We start from the raw sequence: 16,059 nt of genomic DNA on the forward strand, positions 1-16,059 counted from the left end.
ACAATTTTTTTTACATTCACCTTATAGCCAGGAAAAAAAGTCAAGCAAGTAAATCAACTCCAGCAGGATTCGAATTCACATCTGAGCACAGCCTTGAATCGCAAGCACAGTTTGTTATACCTGAGCTATGCTGGTGGCTAATTTATAGCTTAACAAGACTACAACAGAATACCTGGCAATGAAGTGGCAAATCAAATGACAAAAAATAGTACATTATGCAACGAGCCTATAATGAAGGTAATTAAGAAGTGAGTATGGATATTTATGAAACGAGCGCGAGTTTCATAATTTTCATACGAGCTTCTTAATTACCATTATAGGCGAGTTTCATACGACTTTTTATGCTCGACCATATTTCTAACTCGATATTATTAATTTTTTAGCAATGTCCCGTATGTTGTGAGATGTGCGCAGACACGAAAGTATTGATTTTTTCCGAGGAACAGATGTCCACATTGACCTTGCTAGGCCATAAGAACCTACAGAGATAACATTAAAATTAAATTAGACATTGAAAAACGAGATGACAAATTGAATTTATTTGAATATTATTTACAATTAACGCTAATTATTATAGTAACAGAACATAACCTTCTGCGACAGTATTGGATTTCCAGCCTCTGTGACTTTTCACTAATTCTCTTTCGATTGCATATCCGAGAATAATCGATACTTGCGGTTTTATAACGGTGGAAAGCTGACCTGTCATTGGCTGAACAATTGTAACCTGAGTCGTCATTGGCTGAAAGACCTGGCCTTTAATGAGTAGGTGTACTTTAATGACATGCATTAAAGGTCTGCTATCAGGTGTATAATTACTACATTTCGGCATGGTCGAGCATAAAGACTATTATTTAACTCTAAAAAATAGCAGTCCATTATTTTCTGTAAAGTCAAACATATAATCACAACATTAGGTCAGAATGATGGTATTAACAAAAGTGAAATTCCGAGAAATTTGTTCAGAACTTAAACTCTACTGTAGAAACTATTCATCTTCTTAATGAACTGAATACTAAGTTTGTGTGACTTCTATTAAAAATATACTCACAACTTCTTGCATTATTTCTTCACGAGACTTTGGTGGATCTGGCTCAATGCTTGAAAATCTTGAGGGCTGATGGGGTGATGAATTTGGACTGTCAGCATTTCTAAACCGCGATTTTCTTTTCAAAGATGCCTGGGAAGGAGTTGGACTTTCTCCACGACCAGATTCTTCTGAGTCACTTTCCTATTACGAATTAGACATTGCAGTGATAAAATTTGTATTCTCCATTTACAAAGAATAATTTTTCATAATCATACATATGTACAATCAACCCTGTGAAAACATATTTTCTTCAATGCTGAGCAATAGTCATTTGCGCCTCTGTCCACTTTTTGGCGACTATGAAGAAGAATACTGCTCTAAGATTGGTCATCCATTAGGTCGTGTTCTGTTAGCCCTGTATCTAGGCTTACAAACTTTTTTTGGGGGAAAAAAAAATACGGGAGACTAAGGAACTGACAAAATTTCACATAGAAAATGGACACATTAATCCAGTTCTGTTACTAAACAACAATGTTATTCTATGATTTAGCAGCTAGACTTAAATTTAAAGTATTTTGGGACAGATTTTGTCTCGTGTAAGGAGTTTCAGAATAAATCATCAGCAATAACATGACTATTGGATTATGTGACTGTGTGCAAACATATGGGGACTACTCCGAAAGTAACATACTGTAGTTGATTGAGAGTATAAATACATTTTTTATCAAACTAGTCAGACCTCTATACAGGTGAGAACTATAAACAATTCCTCTACTTACAAATTTGCTTTTCTTTGGAATCATAGGTTGACCACTATTCTTTTCTAATTCATTCATAGCATTTTCTTCTTCCTCTCTTTTCTTTTGCAAATATGCTTCCCGCTCTTTAATTTGTCTTTCCCTGTCTATTTTCTTTTGTTTTTCCCTTTCCATTTTTTCCAAGCCTTCTCTGATCCAAGCAGGCAACTGTCTCCGTTTTGCAGCATCTGTAAAAAAACTGCATTAGTCAAACTCTACTGTCAAACCTGTGAGTACCAACAGCTGCATTAAGCATGGACATGAAATACTATGCCATGCCGATGAATTTTATACTTTTATTAACTATATGAAGCAAACAAAATATTAAAGGCAGAAGATTGAAATGCATGCTTATGCTAATGTTTTTACAAGCTTGTTTCCATTAATGGGGGAGCTTCAAATCCACAATGATACATAGCGAAGGTGTTAAAAGAACATGAAACTCCCTTTACTCTGTTGTTGGCGAAAATGTCACCTTTATAAATGATAAGGCCCACCCCACAATGCTCACTGCAAGAAGAATACTTTGAAATAACAGGATATGGACTCTGAATTGGCCAGCATGAAGTCCAGATCTCAATCCCATTGAACACCTGTGGTATATGCAAGACCAAAACGTACATTTAACTTCAATGCCCTGAACCAAATACGGACAGCATTGTTCAATGAGTGAACACACAATCCTCAGCAGATGATCCAGGATCTTGCCAGCATATTGCAGCTCATGGAGGTCTTAATCAGTGATGATGACATCTAATATTATGGCAAGAAAGCTGCCATTGTGGTCTAGTGACTAGAGCACTTGGCTTATAATCCTGTGCACCCAGGTTCGATCCACAGTGTGCTCCCGATTTATAACTTGTGTTGGGCAACCTGTGGTCCAGGTAACACAAGTTTTCTCTGGGAGCTCCGGTTCCTCAGTGGCATCCCAACAAATTCCCATCATCATCTCATCGTGGGCATAGTGTAGAACAGACTCCTATGGCACACCTTGGGTAACGACTCCCGTTGGTAAACTGGTCTACACAACTGGCTTCATACGGGTGAATGACTAACAGTCAAGTACCCATCATTAGTAAACCAACATATTAATGCAAGATATAAGCACAATGACAGCACAAAAAGTTTCAGTGGCATAACCATGTAGTAAGGTCCCAGTAACTTCGTGTGATACATTTCTTGACATTTGCAAAGATTAAAGAATTTTAATAGTAGAAACAAGTGTTTGTCCAGCATAATCGTGTTTAGTCTTCAGGCAATAATGTTTGCATTATGCCCAATATGGTACACATTATCTAAATTTCTCGATTAACCATTAATCTCAGCCTCAGTTGTCGTAGTTCAACTGTATAGTTTTTTTATTTATTTAACGACGCTGTATCAACTACCGAGGTTATGTAGCATCAATGAGATTGGTGATAGCGAGACGGTATTTGGCGAGATGAGGCCGAGGATTCGCCATAGATTATCTGGCATTCACCTTACGGTTGGGGAAAACCTCGGAAAAAACCCAACCAGATAATCAGCCCAAGTGGGGATCGAACCCGTGCCCGAGAGCAACTTCAGACCGGCAGGTAAGCGCCTTAATCGACTGAGCCACACCAGTGGCTTTTTCAACTGTATATCCTATCCCAAAGTAAGAAATGATAATACTGCTTTTACAGACAAAGTAAACAAACATTCAAAAGTTACTACATTACAGGTTAATTATGTATATTGTCTAACCAAGAACAGTAGTTGTATCTTCTTCATCATCTGATTTCTCTGTTGTTCTGATGCGGTCATGTGAACGGTTATTTCTTCTCCAATCATGACGGTTGTGTCTAATGAAAGGTGATGGACCAGCTCCAGGACCAGGTGGTACACCACCTGTATCTGCTGGTCCACCTGAAGTCCAATAACCGCCAGCCATTACCTGAAAATAACCAGCACACAAAAATTAGTTTACTTATTTGACTGAGTGATATAAGAGTTCTACCGAAGAAATTTAAGAGGTTGCGGAGAGGTCTTAGGCAAGTATTTTGAGATAGGGAACTAGGGGTCTGCAGGTTCAAACTTGCACGTAATGGTGTGAAATATTTTTTGGACCAGTACGTCACTGATTGAACCTGCATGTGGCATGGCGGTACATTTAGAAATGTTGTTGTTGTTTTCTAATGCCAGGCGTTTGACAATAAAGTCATTTGACCTCTTGCACTCCAATATTTTTCAAAGATATTATCATGGCCAGCCACGCAAGCACAGATTTTGAGGTGTTCCGAATCCATTTCTTGGTACACATTTACAAATGTGCCAGATATAATACTGCTATGTCTCTGTGACACAATCGGTAAACACTGTAGATGGTTTTTATCAGAGGATAAAGTCTAACATTCAAACTTCAGCAGGTATGCAACTGTTTACTGTATGTAACTGTAGGGATTCCTGATCCAGTCGTAAATATCCAATGATAAAGAAGGGAAATACTGGTCAAGATTTCCTGACAGGGATTGCAGATGGTCGGAAATTTGAAATATATAATCTTCATGCTTGAATGCTTGAGTCTGGAACTGAGATAAGTATAGAAACGGCAACTGTATCTTTCAAAATATGTTTTTTTTTTTTTTTCAGCTAAGTTAGTGCAATGTCCGATGGAAAGAAAGGTATGGTTGAAATGCGACTGTTCATAAAAGATTTAACAGTATCTGCAGGACTCCTATTGTCAGGTCGCGGAACTCCCAAGGTTCCGCTGAACCTCAGCTGGAAAACGCTGTCCTCGATGTACAATGTATAATAGTCTCAGTATACAACATAACTGTTCACACATACACATCATGCACAGTGTGGCCCACTGAAATAGTGTCCAACTTGAAAATGGGTAACAGTCCTTCCACCTATCCACAATATGTGGAACCTAAATCACGCAAGTGAAGTGGATAGGCATTGGATATACACACGCACGCACGCACGCACGCACACACGCGCACACACGCGCACACACACACACACACACACACACATATATATATATATGTATAGCAGTCTTACATCAGACATTGCATTGATTTCCCTGAAAACAACTACCTGGTACCACAATTTCTAGTGCATTCTATAAAATGCAGAGTTGCATAAAATTGAAAAGGAGTAAATGAATCACCCTGGGAGTGTATGTGAGTGTGTGCATAAAATGACCAATTACTTGTTGTTAGAGAAATTAATAAAATATTGTATAATGAATAACAGTGCTTACATGAACATTTAATTGCATACCTGATTATAGTGCTCTGATCCAGCTGCATGGTTGTAGTCATATACACCAGTTCCACTGCCATATGCCTGAGAATTGTGTGGAAAGCCATACGGTGGTACAGCTAATGTCCCTGTAGATGGTGTACCCTTTCCTGGCACAAGTGGTTGTTGATTTGGTGGAGGCACACCTCCAGGAGGCACCATGCCTCCTGTTGCACCCCAATTCCAACCCCACTGCTGCCAATTTGGCCATGCTCCCCACGAATTTGTTTCTAGAAGTAAACAATGCAATTTAAATATTATAATACTAGCCGTACCCGTGCGCTCCGCTGCACCCGTTAGAAATAAATATAAAGTAATTAGTGTAATTACATAATTAAAATATGACATTTGATCCAGGGAACACTCGTGTTTGATATAAGGATAAATCGTTTATTTTGTTACTTAATTTAAACTGTATTTCCATAATTAAAATGCGATCATTTTGATCCAGAGACCACTCATTTGGTCATAAAATTATTTTAGGAAATACAGGAAACGAATGTACAGAATAGCCTATCAAGTTTTCTGTGCATAAGAAGCTATTTTAATCTTACCTGTCCTCGATTCATTCAGAAGTTACTGTAATAACATTATAGCATTATGTCCATACAGAGAAACTACACTTTCCAATGGTGAATTAATAATTAATTATACAAATCGGTTAATTCAGCTTCCGATATTACTTCATACAAACACAGAAACATTATCTGTAGGCTATCTTTCATAGCTTTCGATTGTTGCTGTCCAAGGCCCCTTATAGACGAAGTCATTTGTTTTTTAATTCATTACATGGCCTTAGATGGCAGTTATTTTAATTTTAAAACTCATTTATCTCATTAAATATCAGTCCTATCAAAATTTTTCAAGGAATAAAACTTATCGGAAATTATTTTTAAAGAAACTTTTGTTATGTAACATTTTTCACAAAAATCAATAATAAGCGAGATATTTCGATTTATTTAATTCAGGCCCCCTTATAACCCCCCTTTTAAATAATGTATTTTGAATGCCATATAGCCTAAAATATAAGTTACAACGAACTTAATTTATATTCCAATTTTCATCGAAATCCATTCAGCCATTATCGCGTGAAAAGGTAACAAACATAGACAGACAGACAGACAGACATACAAACAAAAATTTCAAAAAAGCAATTTTCGGTTTCAGGGTGATTAATTATATATGTTAGGACCAATTATTTTTGGAAAATCGAAAATTACCAGAAAAATTTCAGCTACAGATTTATTATTAGTATAGATTACTATATACACACCCATATACAGGGTGAACCGTAAGAAATGTCATTAATTTTAAGGGGTTATTCTTTGAGATATTTTAAACAAAAATGTTTAATTTCAAACATATCAGCACGTTAAATCCAAGATAACTCAGTATGTACAGACAACTGTCTTTTCAGAAACAGGGCATTAATCTAAAGAAGCAGGTTTTAGCTATGTTCAATTTTTATTTTTTTAAGCTATGCGGATGATGTGGTCATGACCGGAAGAAGGATACAAGACGTTGAAGAAGCCTTGATAGCATTGGATTACGAAACTCAGAAGCTGGGATTTAAAATAAATACAAAGAAATCTAAATTTATGTCAGTCACCAAAAGACAAAATGATCAAGTGAAGGAAGTTAAAATGGGAACATACAAGTTTGAAAAGGTAAAAGAATTTACATATCTCAGATCAATATTGACAGCAAATAATGACCTAAGGAACGAGGTACAAAGAAGAATAAATCTGGCTAACAGGGCATATTATTCACTTTTACCAACTGTTAAAAATAAAATAATATCTAGAGAAATCAAAATCAAGATTTACAAAACCCTAATAAGACCCGTTATAACATATGGTACAGAAACATGGGTCCTAAATAAAAAATACATGCAAACAACTAGCAATATTTGAGAGGAAAATCTTCAGAAGGATTTTCGAAGCAATTGAAGCAGTGGATGGATGGAGAGCCAGATATAATAATGAGATATACGAACTGTACAAGGAATCGGATTTGGAGACGCACATAAGATGTCAAAGCTTGAGATGGTTGGGACACGTCACAAGGATGGAAACAACAAGGAAAGTGAAGATTGTCTTCAATAACAACCCAGATGGAACCAGATTAAGAGGAAGATCGAGAACAAGATGGTGGAACTGTGTACGAGTGGATGTGAATAGATTAGGAATAAGGAATTGGAGGGAGTTGGCGATGGATAGAGAAGGATGGAAGAGAGCCATAGAGGAGGTTAATGCCCACTTGGGCTGTAATGCTAAATAAGAAGAAGAATTTTTATTTTAAGAACATAGTCGTAACTCTGAATAGAAAATGCAAATTTTAAGTTTACCTCCACTCTGAGTATTAGATGAATTTGAATTATCAGGCTCCTCTTTGGTGTCCATATCCATTGGTGCTTCCCCTCCTTCAACTTCTAATTCTTTTTTCTTATCTCCAGATTCTGTTTTGTCTCCAATTGGAGGTGGTGGAGGAGCAGGAGGAATTTGTTCTCCTGGATGTGTTTCTTTCATTTGGATCCATTGCTGTGCTAGTGCTGCCCAGTCAACTGACACAAAATGCAAGAAATTAGATGATGAAATTTAAATAATAAATAGTAAACCTGAATACAATTTCTTTTCAATAAAGAACTAAGCAAAGCTGACACTAGTTTCAAAAGTCGTATGAAAAGAATGGCCCAGAACAATACCCAATAAACACGATTCAAAACTGTCACTCTTTCGCCACTTCTTATACGTCCTTCCATTCTAGTGCTTCAGAGTACATTCATCAGTCATCTTTCATAACATATGTAAACTTTTACTACTATTCACTATCAGTCAAAACAATGCTTTTCCTCACAAGTCACAAAATATGCATTCAAGAAAATTGTTGTTGTTTTCTAAATGCCAGGCGTTTGACAATAAAGTCATTTGACCTCTTGCACTCCAATATTTTTCAAAGATATTATCATGGCCAGCCACTGAAGCACAGATTTTGAGGTGTTCTGAATCCATTTCTTGGTTTGAGTTGCACAATGGGCAGTTAGGGGACTGATATATTCCAATTCTATGCAGGTGTTTGGCCAAACAATCATGGCCTGTTGCCAATCTAAATGCAGCTACAGACGATTTTCGTGGTAAATCGGGAATTAACTGTGGATTATGATGCAGAGAGTTCCATTTTTTCCCTTGAGATTGTGTTATCAAATTTTGTTTGTTGAAGTCTAAGTACGTAGATTTAATAAATCTTTTCACAGAGTAATACGTAGATTTAGTAACAGGTCCGTAAGTAGCAGTGCTGCCCTTCTTTGCTAAAGCATCCCCATTCTCGTTTCCCAGGATTCCACAATGGGATGGTATCCATTGGAATACAATTCTTTTATTGAGTGATATTAATTGAGAGAGCATTTTAGTTATTTCTGCTGTTTGAGGTGAAGGTGTGTGTTTAGAGACTATTGATAGAATAGCTGCTTTGGAGTCTGACAATATAACTGCATTCTTAAATTTATTGATGTGGCATAGAAGATTCACGAAAATTAACAAAGGCCATACTTCCACACCTACAGATCATAATATACTCATTTACTATATAACATCCTCAGACTGCAGCTGCTTCCTTGATGTAATTAGAGTAATCAGGAATGTTCAAGCTGGGGAGAACAAGACTGTGTTATAGTGCGCAACTATTACGAGCTACATTCTGCACTCATAAATAAAGGATTCTGGAAAAAAATGTCCACTTCCCTGTCTTCACATTTCTATAACAACTAGTTACCTTAAAGCCAACAATGCAAATGAGCACAATTAAGGACAGAGAACATTCTGAAAGTGAAGAAACCACCAAAATCTAATATAGAAGTCAAAGGGTGACAAATCAGGACTGTAAGGGGGTGTTTCAGTGCCTCCCAACTGAATTGTTGCTGAGGTGTGACCATGGCATTTGTAATACAGGGCCTAGCATTGTCATGAAGAACAACAATTTCCTGAGACAGCTTCCCCCAACAATTTCATCCTCATGGCTCATGCAGTAACTCACAGTAACAGACAGCACTGATGATCAAGAACTTTCCACTTCTGGTGGAACAGTGAGCTATTTTCGATCTTGATTATCCTGGATGTTACTGTTCCATATTCATCCGTTACTGGATCAAATCATAAGCACCATGTCTCACCACCAATAACAATTTTGGACAAAACCTGATAGCCATCAATATGGAACCAAATCAGGTGTTGAAATACAAAGCCAATAAGATGTTGTGGTATCCACTGTAAGCAATCCTTGCAATAAGCCACATATTTGTGCAGTATCAGCACTGATGTGGAATGTAAGAGCAATTGCATCAATACCCATACAATAATTTTTCCATACCATATTATCCACTGCTTCAATGTTGTAGTCAGAAATGACGACATATGCTTGACCAGGTTTGAGGAGATCAGCAGCTTCCACATGCCCACTCCTGAATTCTTTGCATCATTTTAACACTGTATTCTTTTTGAAATACATAGAGGCTCATATATAAATACCAACTAATGTTATTCTAAACATATAATAATTATCTCTATATCATTGGGCATTTTTGTGTCATACTAGTCAAAAGACTTGATTTGCGGTTTTGTTTTTTTACAATAAATAGAAATTAGCACTGTGTGCATTAAAATAATCGTTAATGTCTTCTGCCACATTCCCCTAATAAGTAATTAACCATTTACATTTAGAGTTAATAATCAATACGAATATGTTTATATCGTAAAACAACACTAAACATTTAAAACTACAATTTTATATTTACAGCATAATGCATATAATTCTTACCTTCTTCATGTGACACATTTTGGTATGCTGATGGGTTCAACGCCCATTGGGAGTATTGTGGGTCCCCTGACCACATGATTAGAATTTATATTATCTCTTTTCCTAGTAATACACCTGCAAAACAGAAGGTACTGTTGTGTTAGAATTCAAAAACTGTGTAACTTATAATTCAGGTTAAAAAAATGGAGGTGTGTTTTCAATAAAACTTCATGTAATCAAATGTATTTTTAATTTGTTATTTTACGATGCTTTATCAACTGCTATGGAATCGAATGTAAAACTGGAAGACATGAAACAGTTATGTGAGCAGAAGAAAGGTCACATAAAACACAACTAAAGTAAGACCTGCAGGATAATATACTATTACTTAGTAGATTTTTGTTACATGAAACAAACTGCAGTAAAATCATCTTCTTCTTCCTTTCATGTATTAGGGATAATAGCCTGTTATGGTCCCATTCCACTATTTTAACAGACAGCTCAAAGATATTTTTCCTCATAGATAATAACTTATCATTTAGCAAACTATTCTTTCAGAAATTATTCAAATTAACTTTACAGGGAGTTATTCCTGAAAGCTTAATTTGCATAATACACGTCACTGTACGTAACAGAAAACCACAATTTAAAGTCACACAGAGTTAGTGTGCACTCAAATGTTGGTTGCTTGACGGTTGTCAGCCCACTTTGAGGTCTGTGGATATAGAGGGAAAAATTGGATCGGAGTCGGGTAGAGTTCCCGGGTAGCTCAGTGGGAGAGCATTGGTACGTTTAACCAAAGGTCCCGGGTTCGATACCCGGCCCCGGAACAATTTTTCCCTCGAAATTATTCAAATTAACTTTACAGGGAGTTATTCATGAAAGCTTAATTTGCATAATACACGTCACTGTACGTAACAGAAAACCACAATTTAAAGTCACACAGAGTTAGTGTGCACTCAAATGTTGGTTGCTTGACGGTTGTCAGCCCACTTTGAGGTCTGTGAATATAGAGGGAAAAATTGTATCGGAGTCGGGTAGAGTTCCCGGGTAGCTCAGTGGGAGAGCGTTGGTACGTTTAACCAAAGGTCCTGGGTTCGATACCCGGCCCCGGAACAATTTTTCCCTCGAAATTATTCAAATTAACTTTACAGAAAGTTATTCCTGAAAGCTTAATTTGCTTAATTTGCGTATTCTTTCAGAAGTCATTCTAAGGACAAGAGATGTCCATTTGGCTCTATAATTTTGAATATTTTCTAAAATTGCACTGAATTTTAATTCCTTTAAAATGACAGTATTTTATTTGTTGTCTAATTTAGTGTAGTTCTTAAGTTCCTAAGAACTTCATTTCACTGGCAGTGGATTGGGTGTTCATCACATTTACATATTATAGTCCAAGCTTTACTACCTACCATATACAAGAATTGAGTTTTTTTTTAATTGGGTTATTTTACAACGCTGTATCAACATCTAGGTTATTTAGCATCTGAATGAAATGAAGATGATAATGCCAGTGAAATGAGTCCGGGGTCCAGCACCAAAAGTTACGCAGCATTTGCTCGTATTGGGTTGAGGGAAAACCCCGGAAAAAACCTCAACCAGGTAACTTGCCCCGACCAGGATTCCAACCGGAGCCACCTTGGTTTCGCGGCCAGACGCACTGTCTGTTACTCCACAGGTGTGGACACAAGAATTGATCTTGCCATGTCTTGTAGGCTTTAATTTTAGCATGTTTTTCAAGAAATGAGGATATGATAAAGTTATTAATGGCATAGAAAGTAATTTTAGCAGAGATAAGTTCAGACAACTACTTATCACAAAAATTACCAATTTTTATAAAGCTCAATCAAATGTAACACAAATAAGCAAACAGAAATATTTTTAAGCTCATGTTTTCAAATGTATGTACCGTAATTATTTCTGTTCAACCCTGTTACACATCCAATCTGCACATAATGTGATGGACATTGTGGCACTGTGACACAGTGCATGAGGATTGGCCAATAAATGGAAACTAAGAGATGGAACTTAAAATGAGAAGATTCAGTCTGGCATTGGAACTGGAATCCAGTGTGGCTTAGTGGATAAAGTGTCAGCACATAGAACTGAAAACCCGGGTTCGAGTCCTGTGCCAGAGAGAATTTTTCTCCGCTCCACCCATCCTTCATCATATGATAATGCAGAATTCCTGCACGGAAATATCATATATACTTCGGTACATAGCAATAATATGATATGTGTAAATAATCACTTAGTGATTTAAGATGGCGCTCATAGTGTGTTGGGCATTGTGCCACTGTCACACATCTGTGACACAGGGCATGAGGGTTGGCCACTAAAAGGAAACTAAGAGGTGGAACTTAAACTGAGAGGATTCAATCTGGCATCAGAACTGGAACCCGGTGTGGCTTAGTGGATTAAGTGTCAGCGAGTAGAGCTGAAAACCCGGGTTCGAGTCCCGATGCAGGAGAGAATTTTTCTCCGCTCCATCCATCCTTCATCATATGATAATACAGAATTCCTGCACGGAAATATCATATGTACTTCGGTACATCACAGTAATATATGCGTAAATAATCACTTATGATTTAAGACGGCACTCATTCCATCGGATCCCGGCCATTTAGCCACTCGTAATGAGTGCACCTCTGCACATAGTGTGTTGGACATTGTGCCACTGTCACACATCTGTGACACAGTGTATGAGGGTTGGCCACTAAAAGGAAACTAAGAGATGGAAGTTAAACTGAGAGGATTCAATCTGGCATCGGAACTGGAATCTGGTGTGTCTTAGTGGATAAAGTGTCAGCAAGTAGAGCTGAAAACCCGGGTTCGAGTCCCGGAGCCGGAGAGAATTTTTCTCCGCTCCATCCATCCTTCATCATATGATAATACAGAATTCCTGCACAGAAATATCATACGTACTTCGGTACATCACAATAATATATGCGTAAATAATCACTTATGATTTAAGATGGCACTCATTCTGTCGGATCCCGGCCACTTAGTCACTTATAATGAGTGCACCTCTGCACATAATGTGTTGGAAATTGTGCCACTGTCACACATCTGTGACAGTGCATAAGGGTTGGCCACTAAAGGAAAACTAAGGGATGGAACTTAAACTGAGAGGATTCAATCAGACATCGGAACTGGAACCCAGTGTGGCTTAATGGATAAAGTGTCAGCACGCAGAGCTGAAAACCCGGGTTCGAATCCTGGTGCCAGAGAGAATTTTTCTCCGCTCCACCCAACCATCATATGATAATGCAGAATTCCTGCACGGAAATATCATATGTACTTCGGTATATCACAATAATCCACTATTATTATTTAAGAAATGGTTTGTAGTTTAGGTACATTCACTAACAGTTAGTGAAAACTAAACATTGGTCTTAAATAATCTTTTCATTAATAATTATTTGTGTTGTTGCATTCATCATTTAGGGAGCATTTTCAATGGTAGGCTTATCAATATGAAATAACTTCAAGATAGTCATCCGTCATACCACATTCAAAACTTCACACACACAAAAAAAAAAAACATGCACACACATACATAAAGATAAGATATATATATGTGTGTGTGTGTGTGTGTGTGTGTGTGTGTGTGTGTGTGCGCGTGCGTGCGTGCGTGCGCGTGTATACATACAAAGTGAGTGAAAAGCATGGAATAATGCTTACACCTTTTTTTATTACTATTTTTTAGTTTTACTGAAAAACGATATTTAATTTAATTAATTTATTTAATATTTTACACTTGAGCTACATTAGGCATTGCAGCCCGAAAGAGCAGAAGCTCATGGTCAGGTGCAGTTCAGATCAGTTATACAAAATATAGAACAACATTAAGAGAGTTCATTGAGCACAATAACATTAATAAATAGTAAAATACATACAGCATGTAATAATAGGGTCTATATACAAATAGAAAATATAAAACTACATAAATATATTAGAGTATCAATTTTTAACTCATTTAGCTTAAACAATTAAATAATTAATCTGATTTGTTTCTTAAATCTATGGGTGTTAAGTGTACTTAGCTCAGGATAAGCTCTAATTAATGCATTATATATTTTGGGTCCAAAATTTCTGCTGTGTTTTAATCCAGCAGTTGTGTGGCATTTGGGAGTATTTAGAAAGAAACTGTGGTTTTGTCTCGTATGGTATTCGTGAGGATCAAATTTAAATTTATTGTAGTTTTTATGGAAGTAAATAAGCAATGTTTGTTTATAAATTTGTTCTAGATTTGATACACCAAATTCCTGAAAAATTAATTTTGTTGGGTAATCAAAAGGTTTATATAGACAAATTTTGATAATGATATGTATGTGAATTGCTTGCAGTAAACCAAGAAATGTTGCACATGTTTGCAAAACATTAATTTTTCAGTTTCTACAAGATAACTTATGCAAAATAATACACAGAGCAACTCAAATTTAAGTTACTCCTACCAGCATTCTTACTGAGCCATGAGGTTGTCTTCTTATGAGAATTAAGTATGTTAAGTTGTCCCAGATAGCCATTTCCTCTGACCCAGGAACACAATTCTGCTCATACTTTGCATTGTAAATCTCCATTAATGAGTTGTGTGAATTGTATTCAGAAAGACGTATTTTCAATCATAGTCAGATGCACAGTACAACAACGCATTTTCTGTGTTGGAACACCTACTGAAAAAAGTCATACAAGTTCTATTTACACAAGTTTCAGTAGCGCTTTTTAGAGCCTACACAGCTACTGAAACAGTGAGTTAAATTATTATGTGGTGAGAAAAGGCTGGTCCACAATAAACCGGAAACGGAAATGATAACAAGAACGGAAATATTGTTAAAATAAATGTATTTAAATGTGAGCATTCACAATTAACGAGAAGCTTACCAGAGCCCGGTAACATCAAAATTAATTGTGAATGCTACATGCATTTATTTTAACAATATATCCGTTATCGTTCCAGTTTCCGTTCCTGGTTTATTTTGGACCAACCTAAACAGGTTCTGTTCTCAACAACAAGAAATGCCCAAAACATAAACATAACTTGCAAGTTACTGGTATAACTTCTTCAATAGGGAAGTTTCAATGAGAAAAATGCGCTGTTAGCCTGTGTATCTAAATATGGTTGAAAATATTTATTTTTTAATAAAGCTCTGATAAATCGTTAATGGTGATTGACGATGCTAAATACCAGCAGAAAAAAAAATTATTTATATATCTATACATATAATTTGACCTGGTAATGGAAATTACGGGAAAACGGCTGAATGGATTTTAATAAATGACCCCTCATTTTGAAGCTTGAAACCCAAAGTTTTTCAGAAAAATAGTAGTTTTCAGTGATATGTTAATTTTCCTACATCATTTTCCTATTTTCCAAAATCCATCTATCATCAGTTTTGAGAAATAATGGTTTTTCAGAATAAAACAAAATACAAACACACTACAATAAACAATAGGCTATTACACGAAGGCCATGACCTGCAGGATTGCTGACATATTTAGAGTTACAATTCAATTGGTTATTAAAAACTTCAAGACCTACTAAAAATAATTTACAGGTCTGATTCTTTGGTGTGTAATTTTCTGAGTACAGCTGTGAATTGGATATTAAAATCTACAAAACTTGAGGTTGTTTGAGGACATTATTACCATTAGAAATGAAATATTATTATAGTTAATGCCATGATGTGACTATTTTTCATTAATTATTCATATTAATGCTATATTGATGATATGAATGTGAAAAGTTTTGGGGATATATAAGTAGATGTAGAGAATATCTTAAATTAGATTTCTATAATTTACTAAGTGGCAGCTATTATATATATAAAACTACAAAACTTACATAAGATAATAACATCACAGTCTAGTATACTCGTATACAGTCACGAAGCTCAATACGTAGTAAATATGCATCCATAGATAGTTGCTAACCACTAGGATCGCTACTATCACCTCATTACAGACAATGTGAAATAGCATCTGCACAGTCTATTGTTCCTAGCACCCTCACAACTGAAGCTTCGTGACTGTATATACTAGACTGTGATAATATTTTTATAGTTATTAATCAAGTGGGGTTGGGTCTTTTTCATATCCTTAATGATGGTATGATGTAGATATTTATATGCATCATTCTCTTCAGTATTGGCTCAAGAGAGCGCAAAAATT

The 16,059-nt window shown here is 36.3% G+C and overlaps 1 protein-coding gene across 5 annotated transcripts in view; it reads right to left on the bottom strand.

Annotated features, from left to right (window-relative positions):
- LOC138695874 (arginine/serine-rich protein PNISR) overlaps positions 1-16,059 on the bottom strand; it is a 64,971-nt gene that overhangs the window by 44,014 nt on the left and 4,898 nt on the right. For all 5 annotated transcript variants that reach the window (XM_069820199.1, XM_069820200.1, XM_069820201.1 and 2 more), the window contains exons 2-7: positions 9,910-10,023; positions 7,445-7,660; positions 5,077-5,327; positions 3,553-3,742; positions 1,810-2,015; positions 1,052-1,231 (exon numbers count right to left, since the gene is read on the bottom strand). In XM_069820199.1, coding sequence (XP_069676300.1) covers positions 1,052-1,231; positions 1,810-2,015; positions 3,553-3,742; positions 5,077-5,327; positions 7,445-7,660; positions 9,910-9,985 — 1,119 coding nt within the window. In that variant the 5' untranslated portion in view covers positions 9,986-10,023. The remainder of the gene's footprint in view (positions 1-1,051; positions 1,232-1,809; positions 2,016-3,552; positions 3,743-5,076; positions 5,328-7,444; positions 7,661-9,909; positions 10,024-16,059) is intronic.

Source organism: Periplaneta americana, chromosome 3, assembly GCF_040183065.1.
Source record: "Periplaneta americana isolate PAMFEO1 chromosome 3, P.americana_PAMFEO1_priV1, whole genome shotgun sequence".
NCBI lineage: Eukaryota > Metazoa > Arthropoda > Insecta > Blattodea > Blattidae > Periplaneta > Periplaneta americana.